The following is a 22,638-nucleotide window of genomic DNA, read 5'->3' on the forward strand; positions in this document are numbered from 1 at the left end:
GAGACCGAGAGTTATTTGCTTGACAATTACCGGCTGATGAAATTTCGTGACCTCCACAGCACTAATCATGCCTTGCAATACAGCAGGAGACTTGAATGTGTCCTTAATAAGAAAAGCGTCAGCCTTCATGCAATATTAGCCTTTATGAAATATTGTAAATTAAATTAAATGATTTAAGTTAATGTCATTAATACCCCATTCCAATGAAACCCCATTGTGTGTTTAATGGGGGTTTAACTTTCACATTTGTTCACTGTCAAACTCTGAACTGGATCATAAACCTTTAGAAAATACTGTTCCTAATTGTCACATTTGATTTCATTGTTGTCATTAAATAGGTTTTTTAAGCATTAATGCCAGAATTTAAGCCACGTCTGACATACAGTGCATTCGGAAAATATTCAGACCCCTTGACTTTTTCCACATCTTGTTACATTACATTACAGCTTTATTCTAAAATTGATGAAATCATTTTTTTGCTCACCCATCTACACACAATATCCCAAAATGACAAAGCAAAAACAGGTTTTTAGAAATGTTTGCAAATGTATTAAAAATCCAAAACTTAATATCACATTTACAGTACATTTACAAGTATTCAGACTGTAAATCTGATAATACAGTTTGGGATTCTTAATACATTTGCAAACATTTATGGGGTATTGTGTGTGACTCCACTTCCATGCAATTTCTGCCATATGCCCCGCGGACATGCAGAAGAGTGCAATGAATGCTTTGAGTTCATCCATAGAGATATCATTTTCTGTGCGCATGAGCGATAATAGAATATCTGATGTGCTGCAACATCTGCATGTGACATAAGCTTGTCAATCTTTTCTACCCAAACCGTGCCATCCCTCCTAGACTCCTGTCTCACTGTGGCAGTTGGGATCAGTTGGCTCTTTTACAGGTTTTCAACAGCGAGGCTCTGGCATCGGAGGTGGAGGCTCGAAGTCAACATCAGACGCACATTTTGTTATGTTACAGACATATTCTAAAATGGATTGATTTTTTTTTTTAATCAATCTACATGCAATATCCAATAATGACAAAACAAACTGGTTTTTAGATATTTTTTTTGCAAATGTATTAAAAATAAAAAACATAAATGCCTTATAAGTAAGTACTCAAACCCTTTGCTACGAGACTCAAAATTGAGCTCAGGTTCATCCTGTTTCCATTGATCATCCTTGAGATGTTTTTACAACTTGATTGCAGTCCGCCTGTGGTAAATTCAATTGATTGGACATTATTTGGAAAGGCACAAACCTGTCTACATAAGGTCCCACAGTTCAAAGAGCAAAAACCAAGCCATGAGGTCGAAGGATGTCCGTAGAGCTCTGAGACAGGATTGGGTCGAGTCACAGATCTGGGGAAGGGTACCAAAAAATGTATGCACCATTGAAGGTCCCCAAAAACACAGTGGCCTCAATCATTCTTAAATGGAAGAAGTTTGGAACCACCAACACTCTTCTCAGAGCTAGCCACCCAGCCAAGCTGATCAATCGGGATAGAAGGGAATTGCTCAGGGAATTGACCAAGAACCCATATCCACAGTCTGTCACATTTACAGTCTGAATATGGATTGAATATAATTGTAAATGTACTGTAGATTGATGAGCAAAAAAATGATTTAATCAATTTTAGAATTTTGTTGAAGAACCTTTGGTAGCAAGTACAGACTTGATTCTTCTTGGGTATGATGCTACAAGCTTGTATTTTGTGAGTTTCTCCCATTCTAAATAATTCTAAAATTATTTTTATCGAAATTTAGAAAAAAAAATGGATCAATCGTGCAGCCCTAAGTCCCACCCACAGTGATTAACAGATCTAAAAACCCTACTGACTCACAAACATCTTTCTCCCTTCCCTGACAATCCCACCCAGAGTGATTGATTGACAGGCCAAGCTATTAAAGGGATACTTCACCCAAATGATTTCCTTACCCTAAGTGTCCACAGCGGCAGAGCCAATAAAATACACATTTTGAAGAGCAAACATCAATGCATATCTTGCAGTAAAACTGTAAATATGACTTTAATCTCAAGAGAAGATTGGTTTAATGTTCAAAAAAGGTTATCTTACTTAGAAAATAGTCCTGATCATATACAGTGTCTACCCCTTGACTTATTACACATTTTGTTGTGTTACAGCCTTTTTTCTTACCCATCTACACACAAAACCCAATAATAACAAAATGAAAACATACTTTCAGAAATGTTTGCTAATTTATTTAAAATGGAATACAGACATATATCATTTACATACGTTTGCAATACATGTTAGAATCACCTTTGGCAGCGATAACAGCTGCATCTTTCTGGGTAAGTCTCTAAGAGCTTTGCACACCTGGATTGTACAATATTTGCCCATTTTTCTTCAAAAATTCTTCAAGCTCTGTCAAATTGATTGTTGATCTTGCCGTAGATTTTCAAGCTGATATATGTCAGCCACTCAGGAACATCCACTGTCGTCTTGGTAAGCAACTCCAGTGTAGATTTGGCCTTGTATTTTAGGTTATTGTCCTATTGAAAGGTGAATTCATCTCCCAGTGTCTGGTGGAAATCAGACTAAATCAGGTTTTTCTCTAGGATTTTGCCTGTGCTTAGTCCCATTCAGTGTCTTTTTTATTCTGAAAAGCTCCCCAGTCCATAACGTTTATAAGCATACCCAGACAAACGGGCGTAAATATTAATTGCATTTTCTTTTCGAATGAGCAAAGGATTAGCATTTCAGTGAATATAATTATAGTCTGTGTGTAATGAATCCATTTTTCTTTCCCGCTCTTTGTCAGTCCACACCCCCTTCCCTTTGTCTACCAAGCCGTCATAATGGCTTAGCCCACTAGGGACTCTTTCCTATCATTGTCAGTAACCAATATCGACTGTTTGTTTGTTATGTATTTGAGTGATTAGTTAGCTAGTTAGTTAGTTAGTTAGTAAATAAATAATTAAGCCAATGTGTATGTTGCTGATTCACAATTTCTGCTAGGATTCATGCAGATAACAAAGAATTTTACAATGTTCAGATGAGACTGATAGAAGGTAAAGAATAATGCTATTGGGATAAAAGATCTTCAGATATTTAAGAGTGGTTTCAGGGGGATAGCCGCTTTATAAAAACGAATGCTTCCGTGGTGCCCCAGGTTATTAATGGTTTAATTGTTGCATGGTTTAATCCAATCACATAATCAATTAAACGTTAGGTAGTTGATTTGAAAATAGCTTGTCATTCATCTCATTTAACTGTAGTAGAGGGACAACATTATGGAAAACAATGTAACTCTCTGGCCTAGTTATCTTTCTGCTTATTTCAATCTAAACTAGAGTTTGGAATAGTTCATTGACTTTGAAAGTAACGTAAAAAAGTAATCAATACAAAACAAATGATTCTAACTTTCATTCCCCCCTAACATTGTGCGTACATGCTGCATAAGTGACCTATAGTAAGGCATGATTTGTCAATGTCCTTGACTTATGCAAATTATGCAAATTGCATTTACACTTTTATATTGGCTGAAAGCTTAATTTCTTGTTAATATAACTGCACTGACCAATTTACAGTAACTATTACTGTGAAAAAAATGCCATGCTATTGTTTGAGGAGAGCTCCTAACAACAAAACACTTTTTTCACTACGATAGGTTTGTACTTAACATTCTGAAATCTTGCTCTGATTTATCATCCAACGGGTCTGGAAATAACATGAAGTGTAGTTTTCTTAGATAAAATCCTTTTTCATATCCTAACAAGGTACATATATCGTGCATGATCGATTTTGTATTTCCACTCGTTCAATTTGCAAAGAAAGGAAAATCTCACCCTAAACTTTGTTTCAACCATTCAAATCACGTTCATATGTATTCCTCAGAGATCCTAGAACGTAACGAGACTTCACTATATCATTAGGGCTGTAGTATATCCTATAGGACACCATATGACGCGGGTGGTCTTCACTTGAACGACACTAACTTTGTCAAAAAAGCACCAATCGGGGTCAAACAAAGGTAGCTTGATAACCAATGGTCTGAGCTTTACGGGAGTATTCGGAAACCATATATCTGTTGTAAAATGTGGCTCCTAACCTTGTACGACAGCAGGCCTTTTCATTTTGGACAAAAATTATGAAAATATTATGAAGTTATGAAAACTGTTTGTTTTACCAATTTTGAACTTATAATATGGCTACTAATACTGGAAAAGCTAAATCAAAGTCCAAGTATACAGATTTAACGATATTCTTGCAGAAAAATGTCATATGAATGCAAATGTCTCCTTGACGATTCGCCCATACGTACCTGGGTGACTTCACACTAAATGTCACTTAGCTCGCTCATACTTCAAGTTATCCGTCTGGAACCTTGCACATACACTGCTGCCATCTTGTGGACACCGTCGGAATTACAATCAGAGTGAGGGCTGGAACTGGTACCTTTCTCTTGCATTTCAAAGATGGTGGTAGAATTTTTTTTGTTTTTTTTCCTTTGTATTTTCTTCTACCTGATCTAGTGTGTTATATTCTCCTACATTCAATTCAAATTTCCACGAACTTAAAAGAAGTGTTTCCTTTAAAATGGTACCAAGAATATGCATATCCTTGCTTCAGGGCCTGAGCTACAGGCAGTTAGATTTGGGAATGTCATTTCGGCGAAAATAGAAAAAAAAGGTGGCTATCCTTATTAAGCAAAACGTTAGTAAATGTAGCTGGCTACATTCGTTCTATGACAAACATTAGAAATATGATGGCCTTGCATAGTTTAAAAAAAAACTTACTTTTTCATTGTAAGCATTGCACTTCTGTTGTCATATTATGAAAATTAGGCAATTTTCTGCCAAATGTGTTGCATTAATCTATTTTCAATAGTTGCACGTCCCTGAACATTCTTGATGCAAAAAAACCACTTTTGGCTTTCAATATAAAATGGACCCCTGTCAGTACACAGGACTCACCTGCTCCCGCTTTCTCCTTTTGTGCTATTTACAAACAAACACGTGACTGTCTCAACTGATCTGGAGAACTACGGATAGCTTCATAATGTAAACTAATATGACAGGTGAAACAGAAATCGTGATCTGCTTTATCTCGTAACGTATTGCACAAGTTAACTGCAGGTATTTAATTAAAAAGTAGCTACAAATATGACCATTTATTGAAAACTTTAAATAACTAGTTTCAACAGTATTGAGGGTATTGAAAAACCATCCTATGGCTATTTCCAAATACCCCGGTATATGGTACACTGTGATGATATGGATATTAAGTTTGTTAATGTTTTCTTGACATTGTTGAGATCTATTGTTTTCTCCTCAAGGATCTCTGCTATGCACTAGTGTTCTTTTGAAAAATCTAACTGCATGGATTTGGGGACTTTGGGGAGTTCTTAGTTGAGACCATTCATCCTTTTACTTTCCCAATTGTTTGTTCACAGGGAGGCATGATCGCCTTGCTGCTGTCCATTTTGTGCCTGGTCCTCATCCTCTACACGCGCAGGCGATGGTGCAAACGCCGCCGTGTGCCCCAGCCCCAGAAGAGCGCCAGCGCCGAGGCAGCCAATGAGATTCACTACATCCCTTCGGTGCTGATGGGAGGCCAGGCCAGGGAGAGCCTGAGAAACTCCAGGGGCCAGGGTCACAATTCCAGTGGCACGCTCAGCATCCGAGAGACACCCATCCTGGACGGATACGAGTATGACATCACTGACCTGAGACACCACCTGCAGAGAGAGTGCATGAACGGAGGAGAGGACTTTGCCAGCCAGGTTACACGCACCCTGGACTCCCTTCAGGGCTGCAATGACAAGGCCAGCATGGACCTCACACCTGGGGAGTGTAAGTACAAGCACTCATGTATGCACACACACACACACACACTCTTACACTGTTAATGGTGATGGAAAACGCTGTGTCAGGCACCGCTCCAGGCACCGCTCCAGTGTAAAAGTGGGCTAGCGCCAACCTTAGCCCAGGGCTAGCTGCCCCTGATCTGGAGCAGGGTTGGCACTGACCTTTCAGGGTCAAAAAAAAGAAGCACTTTCACTTAATTTGCATGCTGTCGTGATGCCTGCCACTCTTGCTTAGGCTACCCCAAAGACCAAAACATTGTCTGAGTCAACAGGAGAGATTATTATAATGATTTTCCATGAGTTTCGTCAAAGTCTCAATGACCAAAAGTAGCCAGTTAACAGCTGCTAGCTAACAGCTGCTCTCTCACTAGAGGAGGAGCAGCACAAAGCAGAGCTGTTGCTACGGTTACTCTCACATGCAGAGCTGGGGCAGTAAGGAGCGGGGGACAGACAAAGACAAGCATCTAACTAACAGAGGAAGTTACTGTCTTTTGGATTTCGGATTCGGGCATGGCCTGAACGTTGCGTGTGTGGGTAGGGTTTGGGCTTAAATGAAATGCCCCTGCAGGACTACAGATAGCTCGCCATGAACTTGTAAACTTGTAAGTAATGATCTTGTTGTAAGTTTATTTTCCTGTAATAATTAATAAACATTTGCTAAAGTTAAGACGTTGTCAGCAATGATATGGTCATTATTTGAACTGGCTAGCCATCTAGCTAGCAGGCTAGAAACTAACCAAAACATTGTTAACAAAGTAGCTTTTAGTTGCCTGGTTTGCTGGATTGACATTTATTTTTTATGTTTATACACTGCTCAAAAAAACACTAAAATAACACATCCTAGATCTGAATGAATGAAATATTCTTATTAAATACTTTTTTCTTTACATAGTTGAATGTGCTGACAACAAAATCACACAAAAAATATCAATGGAAATCAAATTTATCAACCCATGGAGGTCTGGATTTGGAGTCACACTCAAAATTAAAGTGGAAAACCACACTACAGGCTGATCCAACTTTGATGTAATGTCCTTAAAACAAGTCAAAATGAGGCTCAGTAGTGTGTGTGGCCTCCACGTGCCTGTATGACCACACTACAACGCCTGGGCATGCTCCTGATGAGGTGGCGGATGGTCTCCTGAGGGATCTCCTCCCAGACCTGGAATAAAGCATCCGCCAACTCCTGGACAGTCTGTGGTGCAACGTGGCGTTGGTGGATGGAGCGAGACATGATGTCCCAGATGTGCTCAATTGGATTCAGGTCGGGGAACTGGCGGGCCAGTCCATAGCATCAATGCCTTCCTCTTGCAGGAACTGCTGACACACTCCAGCCACATGAGGTCTAGCATTGTCTTGCATTAGGAGGAACCCAGGGCCAACTGCACTAGCATATGGTCTCACAAGGGGTCTGAGGATCTCATCTCGGTACCTAATGGCAGTCAGGCTACCTCTGGCGAGGACATGGAGGGCTGTGCGGCCCCCCAAAGAAATGCCACCCCACACCATGTCTGAACCACCGCCAAACTGGTCATGCTGGAGGATGTTGCAGGCAGCAGAACGTTCTCCACGGCGTCTCCAGACTCTGTCACGTCTGTCACGTGCTCAGTGTGAACCTGCTTTCATCTGTGAAGAGCACAGGGCGCCAGTGGCGAATTTGCCAATCTTGGTGTTCTCTGGCAAATGCCAAACGTCTTTGTGTGGGTTGTAGACTCCGTCTCATGCTACCACTAGAGTGAAAGCACCGCCAGCATTCAAAAGTGACCAAAACATCAGCCAGGAAGCATAGAAACTGAGAAGTGGTCTGTGGTTATCACCTGCAGAACCACTCCTTTATTGGGGGTGTCTTGCTAATAGACCTGTTCTGTATTCCATTTGCACAATAGCATGTGAATTGCTTCCTAAGCAGTGTTGCTTCCTAAGTGGACAGTTTGATTTCACAGAAGTGTGATTGACTTGGAGTTATATTGTGTTGTTTAAGTGTTCCCTTTATTTTTTTGAGCAGTGTATTTCACCTTTATTTAACCAGGTAGGCCAGTTGAGAACAAGTTCTAATTTACAACTGCTACCTGGACATATACAAAATTCATTTTTAAACTAATGGGTTTATTCATGTTAAAATACAGAAGTTATGCTATTTTGTACCACTAGGCTGCTGATGTCATGCAGCCTGTCATTTTTGTGTTTACACTTTTTCATAACAACAAAAAGTTTGATGTTGGATGACAATAGAATGTTTGTGATGTCACTGTGACAACTGTCTACAGACATGTCGATAGGCCAACTGTAAACCAGCCTATAGAATGTAACATTGTGTTTGGTTGTGTTTGGTTGTCCGTTAGCCCTGGGATAAAATTGTGACTCCTTAGCCCAGGGATAATGCTTAGCCCAGTGTTAACAAATGCTTGTGTAAATATGGGATTACAGTGCCTAGCAAAAATATTCATCCCCCTTGGTGTTTTTACAGTTATGCACGCTCAAATTCTGTTATTTTGTCATATTTCTTGTTTGTTTCACAATAAAAAATATTTTGCATCTTCAAAGTGGTAGGCATGTTCTATAAATCAAATGATACCAACCCACAAAATGTTTATTCCAGGTTGTAAGGCAACAAAATTGGAAAAAATGCCAAAGGGGGTGAATACTTTTGCAAGCCACTGTAGCTAGCCCAGGGCCAGTCTTAGCCTGGGGCGAGGAACAATTCAATGTGAAAAGCCCTTTTGTATCCCTCATTTACCCAAATGTTTCCTTTATTTTGGTAGTTACTTTTATGTGTGCACGTGAAGTGAAATTAATCTTCAAGGATATCGAAAGAATTTAGTAATTTGGTCCAACACAGACATTTTTTTGGCACTGTAGGATTTATATAATTCTTTCATGCAACTGCTACAGTAATAGTGTAATGATATTACATACTACCAATTGCTAGTCGTATAACGACTCTGGCTATGGTCTGAGCATGTGTGTTTTGCTAAACCACTAAATCATCCATCTGACCCTGCTAGAAATACAAAGTCCTTTCTATTTTGCTACTATTTATCTTTATCACACTTGCTCCGGTATGATTTGACTATCTACCTACAATAGGAGGTAATACAATACAAACAATGCATCAGAGAGAGATTATTCAGAAGCATTCAATATTGTCTAACTCAAATATCATACACATTTTTGACTTATTGGCTATTTTCAATGCACTCATTCATTCACAGTCATTTGCTTTGGAAATATCCTCATTTGTAATCAGTGGACCTTAGAATTAAAAACACCCCCTGAGAAATATATGGAACAGCAATGATTTGAAATACCCACAGAATTTCAATTAGCACAAGACATACTTTTCCAAATGTAAGAAATATGACATTCTAGATTGTGCTGATTGGTTTTGAGATTGCATCTTGTTTCAAAGTCTAAATAAAACTCCCAGGAGGATATTGAAGTGGAATAATTTCATGCATTTTACATTAAGTGCTAAACTAATTTAGATAAGGCAATAAACTACCTCAATAAAAGCCTCTCTCAATATTGTTGGTTGTGGTCAGAAGAAATACCAGCCAATGAAATGTTCTCTAGTTGTGACAGGAAATTATGCATTACAAACTGACTTGTTTTGGCTGTAGCTATTCTGTGTGAACGCTACAGTCTGCAGGAAAAACAAGAAGAAGGGATAAAGTATGTAGCCCTATAAGGATATACTTTACTGTGTAGTGCTGATTCTCATTATTTTAAAGCTATTGTCCCTTCAGAATGACATGCTACTTTTTCACATTTTAATCCTGTATTAGTGGGTTTATACTACATCTGTCTCGTTTCTCTCCCTAATTATGATTGTTCTGTCATCATCAGGGAGTGACAATACAAAGTTGTCCCTAATGAACAAGTACAAGGACAACATCATAGCCACCAGCCCCATTGACAGCAATCACCTGCAGCAGAACACTCTCCTCCCCCACAACACCTCCACCAGTCAACGCAAACAACGTCTGTCCAGCAAAACCCGAGGTGAGTCATTCATCGATCCATATCCACTCCCATTCTGACCATTGTGTGTTCTCTGACAGTAAAGGATAAAACACACCATGCCGACCCACGACTAGAAATGTGGCCGAAACGGGTTCGTGATCACCTGCTGGTTGTCGACGAACAGTGCCGATGATGTACATTTGTCCAGAAATGAACAGAGCAATGACAGCCAATGTTTTGTTCAGAGGCAATATGATGGCTACGCGCTGCCTTTAACTATTCGTAGGCAGTGTGTGTTTTGTTCTTAAAGGGATACTTCGGGATTTTGGCATTGAGGTCCTTTATCTACTTCCCCAGAGTCAGATGAACTCATTGATACCATTTTTAAGTCTCTGTGTCCAAATGGTATCCATGAGTTCATCTGATTCTGGGGAACATAGATAAAGGGCCTCTTTGCCAAAATCCCGAAGCATCCCTTTAAGAGACTGTTAAAAGAGAGTATTGAAAAAGAGGGCATGTCATTCTGAAATGAGACACCAGTTTGTTCAGTTGACCCTGATCATAATCCACTTTGCTCCATGACTGACTAGTGTGGATGGTTTATTTTCTGGTTAGAAAAGCAATTCTAGTGTGTGGGATGTTATAGAATAGAGGATTCAAATAGCAATGTCACGCTAACCAGCTCATTCAGCATGTAGCGGTAGCTAGGAAACTATAGAGCTGTTGGGTAAAGTAATTTTACAGTTATGAAAGATTAATTTGTGTCAACCAACATTTCCATCTCATTTTGTGAATTATGATGAGAATTGTGAGAAACAAACATGACTCTGGTTTCAGATAGAGAAGAGTGGGGTTAGAGTCGTGCCAAAGGGTTAGTTGAGCCACCTCGTTTCTAGGAAGCCATACACAAAATGAGTCATGTGACCAAATATTTAGGAAGAGGTCATCATTTCATGGATTCTGTGAAGATAAAAGTGGTAAGCAAGTTAGGTCCAAAAAACAAAAAAAAGATTTAGTGTGTATCTAAACCAAAGTAGATATTTTACAGACTGTTTTATAGATCAGTTGGGGTCTCTATAAGCTAATACATGAGGTCCTAAACCTATCATGAAAGTGCGTCCTTGTTCTGTAGCTGTGGGCTAATATAGTGAAAATGGTTGCTTTGGGTTCAATTGTGCCTTTTGGTTAGAGGCAAGTTAAGCCAATGGTCAAATCAATATACCCCATACAAATGATGATTACATCTGGTCAGTTTTATGGATATACAGTTCTTTCACAAAGTATTCACACTCCTTAACTCTTTCCAATCTTTTCTTGTGTTACAGACTGAATTAAAAATGGATTAAATTTTGATTTTTAGGGGGGGTCACTGGATGATACACAATGCCCCATAATGTCTAAGTGGACTTGTAAATCTGAACATATCTTGAGTTAATAAGTATTCAACCCCTTTGTCATGGCAAGCTTAAATAAGTTTAGAAGTACAAATTTGCTTAACAAGTCATATAATAAGTTGCATGGACTCACTCTGTGTGCAAAAATAATGTTTTTTTTCAATGACTACCTCATCTCTGTACCCCACACTTATCTGTAAGGTCCCTCAGTAAAGCAGATGTTGCACAATCCAGGTGTGGAAAGCTCTTAGGGACTAACCCAGACAGACTCACAGCTATAATCACTGCCAAAGGTGCTTCTACAAAGTATTGACTCAGGGGTGTGAATACTTATGTAAAATAGACATTTATGTATTTCATTTGCAAAAAAATGCATTCAGACTATTTCCAGGGAAACACAACATCCTGATATACAGTACTAGTCAAAAGTTTGGACACAGCTACTCATTCAAGGGTTTTTCTTTATTTTTACTATTTTCTACATTGTAGAATAATAGTGAAGGCATGAAAACTATGAAATATCACATATGGAATCATGTAATATAGAAAAAAGTGTTCAACAAATCAAGATATATTTTAGAGTCTTCAAAGAAGCCACCCTTTGACTTGATGACAGCTTTGCACACTCTAGGCATTCTCTCAACCAGCTTCATGAGGTAGTCACCTGGAATGCATTTAAATTAACAGGCGTGCCTTGATAAAAGTTAATTTGTGGAATTTCTTTCCTTCTTAATGTGTTTGAGCCAATCAGTTGTGTTGTGATAAGGTAGGGGTGGTATACAGAATATAGCCCTATTTGGTAAAAGATCACGTCTACATTATTGCAAGAACAGCTCAAATAAACAAAGAGAAATGACAGTTCATCGTTACTTTAAGACATTAAGTTTCTTCAAGTGTAGTCACGAAAACCATTAAGCACTATGATGAAACTGGTTCTCATGAGGACCGCCACAGGAAAGGAAGACCCAGAGTTACCTCTGCTGCAGAGAACAAGTTCATTAGAGTATACTGCACTTCAGATTGCAGCCCAGATAAATGCTTCACAGAGTTAAAGTAACAGACTGCTGTTCAGAGGAGACTGCTTGAATCAGACCTTCATGGTCGAATTGCTGCAAAGACACCACTAACAAAAGACAACAATAACACAAAGAGACTTGCTTGGATCAAGAAACACGAGCAATGATCTGTCCTTTGGTGTGATGAGTCCAAATTTGAGATTTTTGGTTCCTACCGCCATGTATTTGTGAGACACAAAGTAGGTGAACAGATGATCTCTACATGTGTGGTTCCCACCGTGAAGCATGGAGGATGAGGTGTGATGGTGTGGGGGTGCTTTGCTGGTGACACTGTCTGTGATTTATTTAGAATTCAAGGCACACTTAACCAGCATGGTTACCACAGCATTCTACAGCGATACGCCATCCCATCGTGTTTGTGCTTAGTGGGACTATCATTTGTTTTTCAACAGGACAAAGACCCAACACACCTCCAGGCTGTGTAAGGGCTTTTTGACCAAGAAGGACAGTGATAGAGTGCTGCATCAGATGACCTGGCCTTCACAATCATCCAACCTCAACCCAATTGAGATGGTTTGTGATGAATTGGACCGCATAGTGAAGGAAAAGCAGCCAACAAGTGCTCAGCATATGTGGTAACTCCTTCAAGACTGTTGGAAAAGCATTCCAGGTGAAGCTTGTTGAGAGAAGGCCAAGAGTGTGATAAGCTGTCAAGGCAAAGGGTGGCTACTTTGAAGAATCTAAAATGTGAAATATATTTTGATTTGTTTAACACTTTTTTGGTTACTACATGACTCTATGTGTTATTTCATAGTTTTGATGTCTTCAATTGTAAAAAATAAAGAAAATCCCTTGAATGAGTAGGTGTGTCCAAACTTTTCACTGGTATTGTATATGTATATATCTTGTTAGATAGAATAGTATATTTCCTTTGACGTAGTGATGCTGAATGTAAGAAATGGCTCAACATGCCCCACTCTCCCCTACTGTTGTCTTGGTTGAAAATATTTATTTGCATTGCTGTGCAACTTTGTGACTTTCTCAGAGAGCATAGGAGAATGTTCCCTTTTCTGTCTGATATTTCTTGAAAACCTGTATTGTGGATATGCACCTGCTATATCTTTTTGCTTCATAATGAGAACATAAATCAAATCTCGCTAAGGAAGAAAAAAAATAAAAATGAATAACTTTTATCAATAGTAGACGTTGAGAACAGAGAGAGCAGTGTACGTAACACAGCACACTAATGCCATATTCACTTGGTATTCTGGAAAGCCTGTTGGGCAAAACAGAAGTCAATTAGCTGATCACTTTCAGGACAGAAAATGCTAAAGATCCAAGCTGTTTGCTAATTCAATGGCAAAATAAAAGCATACCATGTCCGCAAAATGCTCCATTGGCTCTTGGCTTCCCCCAGCCTATCTGTCTCTCAGAGTTATGAGCAGCCTTTGGTTTTCTGCTCTCTGAAAGCAATCTCTCACAGCCCTACAGCCCGCTCTCAATGAGATTGCCGCCTTCAGAATTAAACATATACCATTTGCATATTTATCTTATTCATTTAGTTGAATTTGTTTATTTGGAACACCAGAGGACAAAGAACAATGGAGGACAACTCTAAATGCGTTATCATTTTATCTGCTCTTTATCTGATCCTTTTTGTGACAACTTTTTCTCTCCACAACAAACCCCTTGGTGGTTCTATGTACAAAGTGTACACAGTCCAGTAAATCGGAATTGGAAAGACTAAGCCTGGGGTTATATTGCTTCATCTATTGTTTTTGTTTGGACATCTATTGTTTTTGTTTTGGAATCCGAGTGATAAAATATGCACATGCATATGTAAGGTCTTTATGCTATTCTCAGTGGACATTTAACAGCGTTTAGTATTGGGGGGAAGCTTTTACGCATCAAATGTTTATGCCTCCCTCAAATGTGCTGCTCAACGTGTATGGCAAGCCAAACAGCAAGGTTGGGGTAGCTGTCTTTGTCACAGCTGTTGTCTGTTTGGTGTTTGTTGTCTGCTTCAAGGAGCCCTTGTCTTGTTATACTGAACTTGTTATTCATACCGGGAAATTGAAGTGCTCGTCTCAAAGCAACTCTACCCTTTTAATTGTAGCATACAGTACGTTAGCGATCCAGCCATACAATTATTCCACATTATATTTGGAACAACAAGCCCAAAGATGAAGCTGTCTCTGAATTTGGAGTCAAAAGTCATAATAGTTGTTGGATGTTAACACTTTTCAAAATGTTAAAGATTCTCATCTGTGTCCCAGCAGTACTTCTCATGCAATCACCTTTTTACACGTTTTACACATTCTCTCTACAGTTGTGGTTACAAGCCTTTTGTCAGATTTCTATTGGTAGTACTCATTTGGGTTTTTGCACCTCTCCCCAGTGATTGTCATTCCAGTGTCATTGTCGCTGCTGCCAAAAGTCCTCTATATTTATTGAGATCCGGACCCCGAAAGCTCCGGGCAAAATAACTATATTGTAAGCGGTATTTGTACCTGCAGTGCATGCCTAGTGCTAAGCAACATCATGTGTTGAATGTTTAAAAGAGTCCGTCTTTATTCGTTGCCATAGAGCTTTGCACCTTTTGCCCCGTGCCTAATTGTTGAGGCTAACAGAGTCTTTTCCAACTGCTGCATTCGATTTGTTGTTAATTCCTTGGAAGGTGCTTTATTTCTTCTTTGTAACCTAGAGAAACAGCAATTGTATCCTCTGAGTGTTATTTGGACATTTGTTTCACCTCCTTTCACAATTATATATTTTGTCCTTTGATTATATCAATATTTAACTCAGTCCTTAAGAATAGTTTCTTTTTTTTGTTAGGGATTGTTATGTGCTATAAATGTTTGTAAAATAGTTTATCAATGGAATCACTTTTGTTTTTGTAGTTTATATGCTCCCTGTGAATATTGTTATCAAGTCAATGTCATTCTGCTGAAACAGTGCCTTAGTAATGCCATCTTGTACATGAAACTACTTGTTCTTTACAGTACTTTTCAAGACACAGCTTCCACTTTGTCAGATGTTTATGCTTGCCAGAGACATTTTTATTCACCCTTTGTTTTGGAGAACCTTTTGTGGTTTAATTAAAGGCAATGTCTTGGTTTGGATTTTTTATGCTATTGTCAATGAGCAATTCAAAATGAAGTTAGTGGTGCTAGGATTTCCAGCTGAGCCAGCATAGCTTTAAGCTTTGATGGATTTGTCTGCTTACTTTGTAATAGCAAGACCACTAAAACTTGTGAGAGGAGCTATAACACATCCTTTTTAAATTATAGGTTTCAATGTTAATGCTTCTACCAAAACAGTCATTTGCGTCAATTGGATTCCCAATGTAGTGTATACAGCCTACTCAAAACAATACCCTTTTAGATATGCTATTTTCACAATGCCAAAGCCTCAATCTAATGGCTTCAATGAGATAATGATTATGAACATGTATTACCCTTGCGTTGTACCAGAACAGCACCATCTTCCATCTATGTAATGGATAGTGGATGTAAAGTCATAATATGGACTGACACAAACTGTATTATCCCCCGACTGAGGATACATATTCCATGGCCCAGTCTTATCATGCATCTCTCTTCCTGATGCAGCATAATGAAAGCATTTTTCCTGTGCTGTGCTGGGTAGGATAAATGTAAAAGTACTGCACTATGGGTAAAATTCAGACCAGAGATACGCACATAATTTAACTTTATTACCTTTTTATGCACTTTTCTCATACACACATTTTGACCTTCAACTTAAGCATGGAAGAAATGCAAGTGCCAGCAAGGTGAGCGTTTGAGAAGGGTGCAATTGCGGCTCGCAATTAGGGGTGTTCCTGCATGTGGGCATTCCTGCATCTGCGAGAACCCCTCTTTATACTTCTACTGGTCCATTTTTAAGCTATGACTCTGGTACACAGGTGGGACACGGGGGCGTTCCAGTACAGTAGGTGCCAGTATTGCACCATAAAGTTGGATGCTAACTGCCGATAAACCCCACAGAAGAAGAAGAGGTAAGGGCGACAAGCAACAACGATAGCTGTCGGCATTGCTTTCCCACAGTTCTGTTAACGACGGTGAGGGCAGGTGTTCGGCAGGCGGAAGCGAATGACACTGTGTGCTAGTTAGCTAGGAGGACTGCGGTACACAGCAGGCAGGAGGCGGGGACGACACCGGTAGCTAGCTAGCTAGGACACCGGTAGACAGTGTCATTCGACCCCTGGAGAACTCAGATAATACTTGTATTTCCCTTTTGACCCACATTTTCATTGCATAGACAATCTGGGAAAATCCAGAAAATCTAAAGTGTTGACAAGCATGAAGATGGCATGCTCGAGGGGGGTGGCATTCACGCAGGAACCAATGGGATGCCCACATGCAGGAATGCCCTGAATTGTGGGCTGCTATCACCCACTATTGACATGTTTGGTGAAATTAAAGATATGGAGATGTGGCAGAGGTGTGTCTATAGATACACCGTATTATGGCCTTGACTTATTTCCTTAAATAATTATTTCCTTTACCCGCTAGGAAACCATGAGTAAGGTCTAGCGAACCTGCCTGTTCCAAGTGGAAATAGCATCTAGGACTACTTTCTGTTTTGCGATTGAAATAACACCATTCTCCATGCACTGTATATGATAAGAGCTATTGATAAGAGCTAGTTAAATGAGTAATCTGTTTGGATAAGGGGATTGTAAATATAGGCTAAATGACAATCTATTTTAGAATGTTTTATTCATATTCCACAACTTTCCCTTTTTCCTTCAATTTGTAGGCAATAGCCTATGTTAAATAATATTAGCCACTATCCGTAGCTCAGGTAATAATCCCGTATATTTAACTGCCAATTTAGTGTTTGTTCTATTACATTGTTTGATTTAGCCTACCTTTATTTATTTCCTCGGTAAACGCTGTCACGTCCTTGTGGTTGTGGCTGATGGTCAAGTAATAGTGGATGCTATTTAATGAAGGTCAAATACAAATTGTAGTATAAAATACATTGGGGCATGTAGGCTAATTAAATCATTATGGAGCTCATTTATGCTGCTCAAATCATTACTTTGAACTTGATGCACGGTGCAGGACTGGAAACTTGCTATCACACAGTTCCATGATCAATGCGGGAAATGAGGGTATTATAATTATGTTGTAGGCTATGCTACTTCCGTTGTCAAACCACTTTTTTTCGTTCGTGCGTAAAGGCTATATTTTTACATGGAGTAGGATTCATGATTATTCCCTAAACATTAATAATAATGTGTAAAATCAGTGTTTTTAAATCTACCCATGGGTTCTAAAATGGAGACGACAAATATGCACATGTTTTCATTGCTATCTTTATATATTCTCCATAGTCTACATTCAAGATCAAATTCAAATTAAAGGTACACCATATTTCAAGGGATTTCTTCCCCAAAAAACTCCCTGATCTAATTAGTAGTTTTTGGTGTTGAATTTAATTTATTCAGTGCACACAAGGGAACCACGCCCTCAAATCTCGTTAAGTGCCTCCATAAGGTAAGTCTAAATATCAACTACTGAGAAGTGAGTAGGGAAGGCGTATATTTCGTAAGTCTGAATCGGCCTGTCTAAGAATAGGGTGCTTTTGGGACTTAGCCAGAGTCATGTTGGTTTAATGAATTGTGACAGAATACCATTGGATGTATGTTGTTGTTATGTGACTTTCATACTTTCCACCTCATGAATCCATGTATTAATCACTTCCTGAGAGAGGGTATAACTGTATGTCTTGTATAGAATATACTGAAGTTAGACATGTTTTATAAAAGCTGAAGAATTAGCCCACTGTTCCAGTTATTATTTTCCATTCGTACCATAGCATGATCAAAATATGAAAATGTAACAACAATCTGCTGTTAAAACTTTAACAGACTCCTAAACATGCCAGAATGTTTTACATGTACCGTATGGCTAACACTGATCCAAGGCAAGTAGTACAATATGTTGCGTAACACACAACTCCAATCAGCTCCCTTAATGTTATTAGAAACATTCATTAAAGGTCACATTTAGTGGTACAGGAATGTGGATATTAGCATAGACGCCTCAAGTTTTCAGTTTCACTATCAAGATTTTGATACAGCTACACATTTTTTAACCTTCAGGCAATGTAAATAATCGAATCCACATCTTTTATAATGAATTATGCATTTGTTGATGTTTCTTTTCGATTAACACTTAAAGTGTCAACATGATCCATTTGTAATTGAGAACAGTCAGTATGTAATTCCCATGGGACTGCTATGCAGGGGTATATAGCTCTCCCTTTCTACTTGCCATATTACTGTAACGATTACATATGGCTATTAGTATGGTGATGCCAATGCAAAGTGATTGTAGCAAAAAAAACTTGCTGTATAAATTCCTTAATCAACTGCAGAATTGGTCAATGGACATCCAATGTATTCCACGCATTTCATCCAAACAGAGGACACATCACATCGTTATTGTGATGAGCGTTTTTTTGTGTGAATTCTATAGCGGGTTCAACCTTCTTAAACCCGGACGGGGACTCGGGCACGGAGGCCGACAGTGAACCTCAGCTGACCTTTTACACTGACCCCAATCGCAGCAGGCGCCGCAGCCGAGGTATGAGAAATGGTAACGCCAACAGCGCGTGGGGCTCAGGGGGTAAGGAAGGAATATTATACTGTACGGACATCATCTGATTTCATACTCGCATGATGACAATAAAAAATGCATATATTAGAGGAGATGAATGGACAACAAATGTATGTGTTTGCAATGCTTGAGTTCAAACACATACACATAGATTCAAACATTCTCTCTTTGCTAGTGATCATGGTTGGTGTTAACAATGTGCTTTGTTTTAACCCCTTTGAGTATGTGTACGATTTTGATATCTGCCTAACTTGAGACAATGATGTTTTTAGCATTGTAATGTTTGAAATAAAGGAAGCGATTGGCTTGTATTGTTGTTGTGTGACCGTGAAAGCGCATGGTACCAACAGTGTGTTTGTGAGCATGCTACATGTCCTTGGCGTTGTGATGTACAGTAATGATGTGGGGGATGTGGGGAACCAAAATAAAAGCATCTGAACGACCAGATATGGCATGCCTGCCTCAACATCCTCAACACCGCCTCCAACCAATTAAGATTTTGCACAGGTGTCATAAACAAAATAACCAACACGTTTAATTAGTAAAGCAGTTAAGAATAGAATGTGCATTTCTACACAAACCGTGAAGCTAATCAAAATAAATGTTGACTTGATGAGACATTACTTTATTTTTTTTATTTTTTTATCTGGATACCTTAAATCATGTTACTGAAATGCAATACCATCTGTAGATGTAAAAACAAAAAAAAGATGTGCAGAAAGAGAGTGTCATAATGATGGGATTCATTTTTCATTCTCTTTTTGTTAAAAAAAACGTAATGGATGAAGTTTGTGGCTTTGTGTCACATTGCAAAAAAGGGCATTTGAATTATAAGATTATGTTCCCTTGTTAGCAAAAATGTACTCAGTAATAAGTTCCCTATATGTGGGGGAATTTGTTTTACAAGTTAGGTCTCGGTATTACTCTGCAATCCTTTGTTTTTAAGGATTAACTTAAGCTATATTTTGAATTAAGAAGTTCTGCCTGAGTTATTTGAAGAATGCTAAAAGGGACAGTAATCGAGGAACATTGGATAGGGATTAAGAATCACTCTAACAAAGTTGAAGGCTGTTATTGGCTTCCTATAATACAGGTCAGATTGTTGTTGGCGTGTGTGTGTGTGTGTGTGTGCGTGTGCGTGTGTGTGTGTGTGTGTGTGTGCTGTAAGGTAGGACATTTCATTTTTTGGGGGGGGAGGGGTAGATCAGATTTAAATTGCAGATAAATTGTGGCTTCTATTAATGTAATTGTCTCCATTTCCAATCCCCCATATTTTTTTGTAAAGAATATATATATACAGTATATATCTGTATTTACAGTATGTTAGCAGGCGTGCTATAAGTAATGAACTCTGGTGGGGCTGCACCAAACCGGATGGCAGGAAAGGAGAAGAAAGAGGCAAAGCAACCTCTGAACTGCTCTTATTTGGGCTATTTTCTTTTTTTCCTTCAGCACATATGGTAATAGCACCCTTCAAAGGAACACTTTTATCGCACCACCAGCTAGACTTGACTAGCCAAATCTCCCAAAGCTACCGGTTTGATACAGAGGTCCCTTTCATGGGCAGAAAGCCCAGTGATGACTTGTTTGTAAGCGACTCCCTTGGTGGAGGTGCTGGAGGGAGTAAAGGGGTGCTTCCCAAATGGCACCATATTCCCTTTATTGTGCACTACCTGACCCTATGAGCCCTGGTCAAAAGTAGTGCACTATAAAGGGAATAAGGTGCCATTTGGGAAATAGCCACAGTGTGGTTTCAGCATCACATGCTTCCCCTTTGTTGTCTGTGTCCTTCTTTTTTCCAGCAGGTTCCCCACGAAGCCCCATCAATAAGACCACCCTGACTTTGATCAGCGTTGTCAGCTGTGTGATCGGCCTGGTGTACTCCTCACACCTCTCCTGTGGCCTCAACGTCCGGGTCATCCTCCATGTGCCTGAGCACCTCATCGCAGACGGTAAGGGGCGATCGCCTGCCCTCCTGAAAACCACAGGAGTATAACTGTATGGCTCTCTGCTACCACACTCCCAGACAAAGGGAAATGGGGAAATGTCACTAGGCTGATTCCTCCCCTCTCTCCTCCCATGTGAGACCACAACAGATGTGCCCTCAAAGCATCAAAGCACAATCAGGCCAGGTCGTCGTGACCACCCACTGTATCATCACTCTCTCTCCACTTTCTGTGTGCTTGGGCTGGCTCGCTAATGAATTTCAGGGTAGCTAGCACCTGCAGAAAAGCACTGCAGGCCAAGTACTCACTCTTGGCTCATTGGCATTTTTCAGCCATCATGGGAGCTGGCAGTCCAGATATATTATTTGGTGTGACTTGCCTTACTCATCCATCATTCCGGTTTGATTTGATTCCTAACCACAACTGTGTTCCACGGATACTCCGGGTGTTATTATCATTCCGGAAGGCATCCAGGGGAGGCAACGTTGAAAAGAGATGAAGGATTGTGAATTTGCCTTTTGAATCGCAGGAACTCAGATCGATTTAGAACGTGTCCATAAATGTCTACACAATCTTATCAGACTTAATGTAATGTTGTGGTTAAGGTGATAACAATCTAGGTTTTTGCCTAGGAGAAATCCATATTTATGCCACAGCTGTGTATGCAATGCACCTTCAGAAATATGAAATGAGTTGCCGGAACATTGTGTCCTATCCATTTCATTGCTGTTTTCCATCCGGGGAAATGTAATACTCAGAAAATGTATTATTTTTTGTGCCTTGTGATAAGTCTCTACTCACGAACTGTTAAATAGAAAGGTTGATAGAACTGCTGATGTACAGTACTGAACCTTTAATTGATCAGGTAGGTGCCTAAACTGTGTGTTTTCCAGCAACCAACAACCCTTTCCTTTTTTTCTTAGGGTCCAAGTTCATTTTGCTGCAGGGCAGTCAACTGGATGCATCTGACTGGCTGAACCCGGCCCAGGTGTTGCTATACTACCAGCAGAATGCCAGCGGGCCTTGGATCAATGAGCTGTGTGGCCGCCGCATTCTGGACCCCTGTGAACACCAGTGTGATCCAGAGACAGGTACTATACCGCATAGTGCATGCCACCGATTCTCACACTCTAACTCTGGCAACCAATTAAATCTGTCTGCACTTTCATTGAACTTATTGCGTTTAAGTTAATTGTATTGTATTTATTTTGCCAGAAAATGTATACATACAAATGTGCATTGGATCCCCAGAGGATTGCACTTAAAAAAAAGAATTCAAAAAAGTTTCTCAGGTAGTTCTCAAATGTATATGAATGTACAGAAAACAAGAAAGATCCAGAACGGAATGGAATGATGTATTTGAGGTTGTATCACAAGCAGACCTGGCTGTTATTTAAAAACGTTTTTTCTGTGTTTCTAAGTATTTGAAAATATACAGCCCAGTACTTTTATTTTAGCAATTGAATAGTTATTTGTAGAAAACCAAGAGGTCGACCAAATTGTATTTGTAAGTATTTTCAAATACTATTTTCAAATACCTAGGTTTAAAGAAGGGGAGTGGGACTCCCGAGTGGCGCAGTGGTCTAAGGCACTGCATCGCAGTACAAGCTGTTGATTCCACTAGAGATTCTGGGTTCGAGTCCAGGCTCTGTCACAGCCAGCCACGACTGGGAGACCCATGGGGCGGTACACAATTGGCCCAGCGTTGACCGGGTTAGGGGAGGGCAGCAGTTGTCCCATTGTGCACTAGTGACTCCTCCTGTGGCAAGCCGGGCACAGTGCTCGCTGTTTCCTCCGACACATTGGTGTGGCTGACATCTGGGTTAA

The 22,638-nt window shown here is 39.6% G+C and overlaps 1 protein-coding gene across 7 annotated transcripts in view; it reads left to right on the plus strand.

Moving 5' to 3' along the window:
- Positions 1-22,638, plus strand: part of LOC112260455 (astrotactin-1) — a 268,710-nt gene that overhangs the window by 56,258 nt on the left and 189,814 nt on the right. For 2 of the 7 annotated variants that reach the window (XM_024435582.2, XM_024435584.2), the window contains exons 3-7: positions 5,429-5,828; positions 9,689-9,844; positions 18,725-18,874; positions 20,668-20,817; positions 21,735-21,902. In XM_024435582.2, coding sequence (XP_024291350.1) covers positions 5,429-5,828; positions 9,689-9,844; positions 18,725-18,874; positions 20,668-20,817; positions 21,735-21,902 — 1,024 coding nt within the window. The remainder of the gene's footprint in view (positions 1-5,428; positions 5,829-9,688; positions 9,845-18,724; positions 18,875-20,667; positions 20,818-21,734; positions 21,903-22,638) is intronic. The other 5 variants (XM_024435583.2, XM_024435586.2, XM_024435585.2 and 2 more) reach the window with 5 other exon arrangements.

The sequence above is a fragment of the Oncorhynchus tshawytscha genome, linkage group LG10, assembly GCF_018296145.1.
Source record: "Oncorhynchus tshawytscha isolate Ot180627B linkage group LG10, Otsh_v2.0, whole genome shotgun sequence".
Classification (NCBI taxonomy): Eukaryota; Metazoa; Chordata; class Actinopteri; order Salmoniformes; family Salmonidae; genus Oncorhynchus; species Oncorhynchus tshawytscha.